General features: G+C 40.7%; 1 protein-coding gene across 1 annotated transcript in view; it reads right to left on the reverse strand.

The window, feature by feature from the left end:
• Window positions 1-295: 295 nt before the first annotated feature.
• Window positions 296-1,498, reverse strand: part of LOC107739647 (embryonic polyadenylate-binding protein B-like) — a 17,991-nt gene continuing 16,788 nt past the window's right edge. Inside the window, exon 13 of the mRNA XM_016551810.1 lies at window positions 296-427. Coding sequence (XP_016407296.1) covers window positions 296-427 — 132 coding nt within the window. The remainder of the gene's footprint in view (window positions 428-1,498) is intronic.

A 1,498-nucleotide genomic window follows, 5' to 3' on the forward strand; every position in this document is an offset into this window, starting at 1 on the left:
ATTTTTTAGCCTTTTTTGTCATTTTACTTTTATATATATATATATATTGGCTGACTCTTAACGTTTATAAAGAATATCTCTTTGGATTTGAGACTTTAGTCTTTGCAACTTTACAGATCTTCTTTATGCACCAAGAGCTTGTAACACTCCAAAGAGAAAGGAAAAATTGAAATCGCATCATATGACCCCTTTAACAGTACTATTCTAGTAGCGCCCTCTACTGAGCAGTATTGTTCATTCAAGTTTAGGATGCAGGTGATATAAAATGATTCAAGCTGCTCACATCTTTAAACCTTTAAGTGATCGTGTGTGCACGTTTCGTACCCAGGAGTTGTTTCTGCTCTTTTAAGGGTGCAGCTGCCAGCATTGAGGCAGTAAGGGGCTCCTGGCCTCTCACATGAACCGCCGGCTCTGTATTCGGTACTACCTAAAGAAATAGTAAAAGACAGTCAGTTATATGTCTCTATTTAATGCTCCTTAGTGTCAAATCATCACATTGCAGTGGCCAAAAACGTAACTTTTACTTTATGAAGTTGTGCTTAGTTTGAAGGGTTTTTTGTTGCTTTTCTGTTGACACATAATTTTTACAGTGTTCTTGTATTTACAGAGACAGTCAGCAAAGTTCACACTGCGAGAGGGGGGTAAACTGGGGCCCCTGGACTATGTTGTACCGGGATGCTGCTACATCATAAATAAATGGTGAATAAAATGCCTCCACACTGTCAATTCACAAAGTTTGATATACGTGCATGTTTTAGGCACTTTCTATGTACGTCAAAAATACTTTTTTAAATCCAGCTTAATCTTACTTACGTTGAACGATTAAAAATCGTTCAAAAATGAGGAACGCTTCACGAATTTGCGTGTCATCCTTGCGCTAAGTTGAAACCGATCTTCTCTGTATCGTTCCAATTTTAGTATATGTGCTGCCGAAGCAAGCACGAACAAGTGGTCTAGACGTCTGCTATATATAGCAGTGTCTCCGGGAAAGTCTTCTCGAAGGTGGTTAGCGGTTAAACCATGATTTAGTCATTTACCAGGACAATACAAGCACATTTGATGTACTGCAACATACAGATGTCAGTATTCACACTCATTTCTGATCCTTTAAACTGTATGTTTGGTGTAATTTATGTTTTTCTGCCAAGAAACAGGCAAGCCAGCGGATCAGGCGGCCCTCTAGCCAGTAAGATGGGCTCTCAGTGCTGACGCATTCAGATCATGTGATCTCTCCTCCCCCGGCACTGCAGCTCCCAACCCCCAACGTCAGGACTGCTCTCGTGACTCCTGTGAGACCATTACACCAGAAGCCGAAGCATCCAAAGGTCTTTAACTTTATAAAAGAAGTTAAATATAAAGCAGAGGCTACAGTGCCTCCATCTGCCACAAGCAGGATCTCCTCATCTGCAAAAACAGATAAGCATTTTAAATGCATGCAGAAGAGGCGGGAGAAAAAAATGTGGGGTAATACTGAGTCGTTCGGAAAGTTCGGAAAGTT

The sequence above is a fragment of the Sinocyclocheilus rhinocerous genome, unplaced genomic scaffold (genome assembly GCF_001515625.1).
Source record: "Sinocyclocheilus rhinocerous isolate Xijiao unplaced genomic scaffold, SAMN03320098_v1.1 scaffold1216, whole genome shotgun sequence".
NCBI lineage: Eukaryota > Metazoa > Chordata > Actinopteri > Cypriniformes > Cyprinidae > Sinocyclocheilus > Sinocyclocheilus rhinocerous.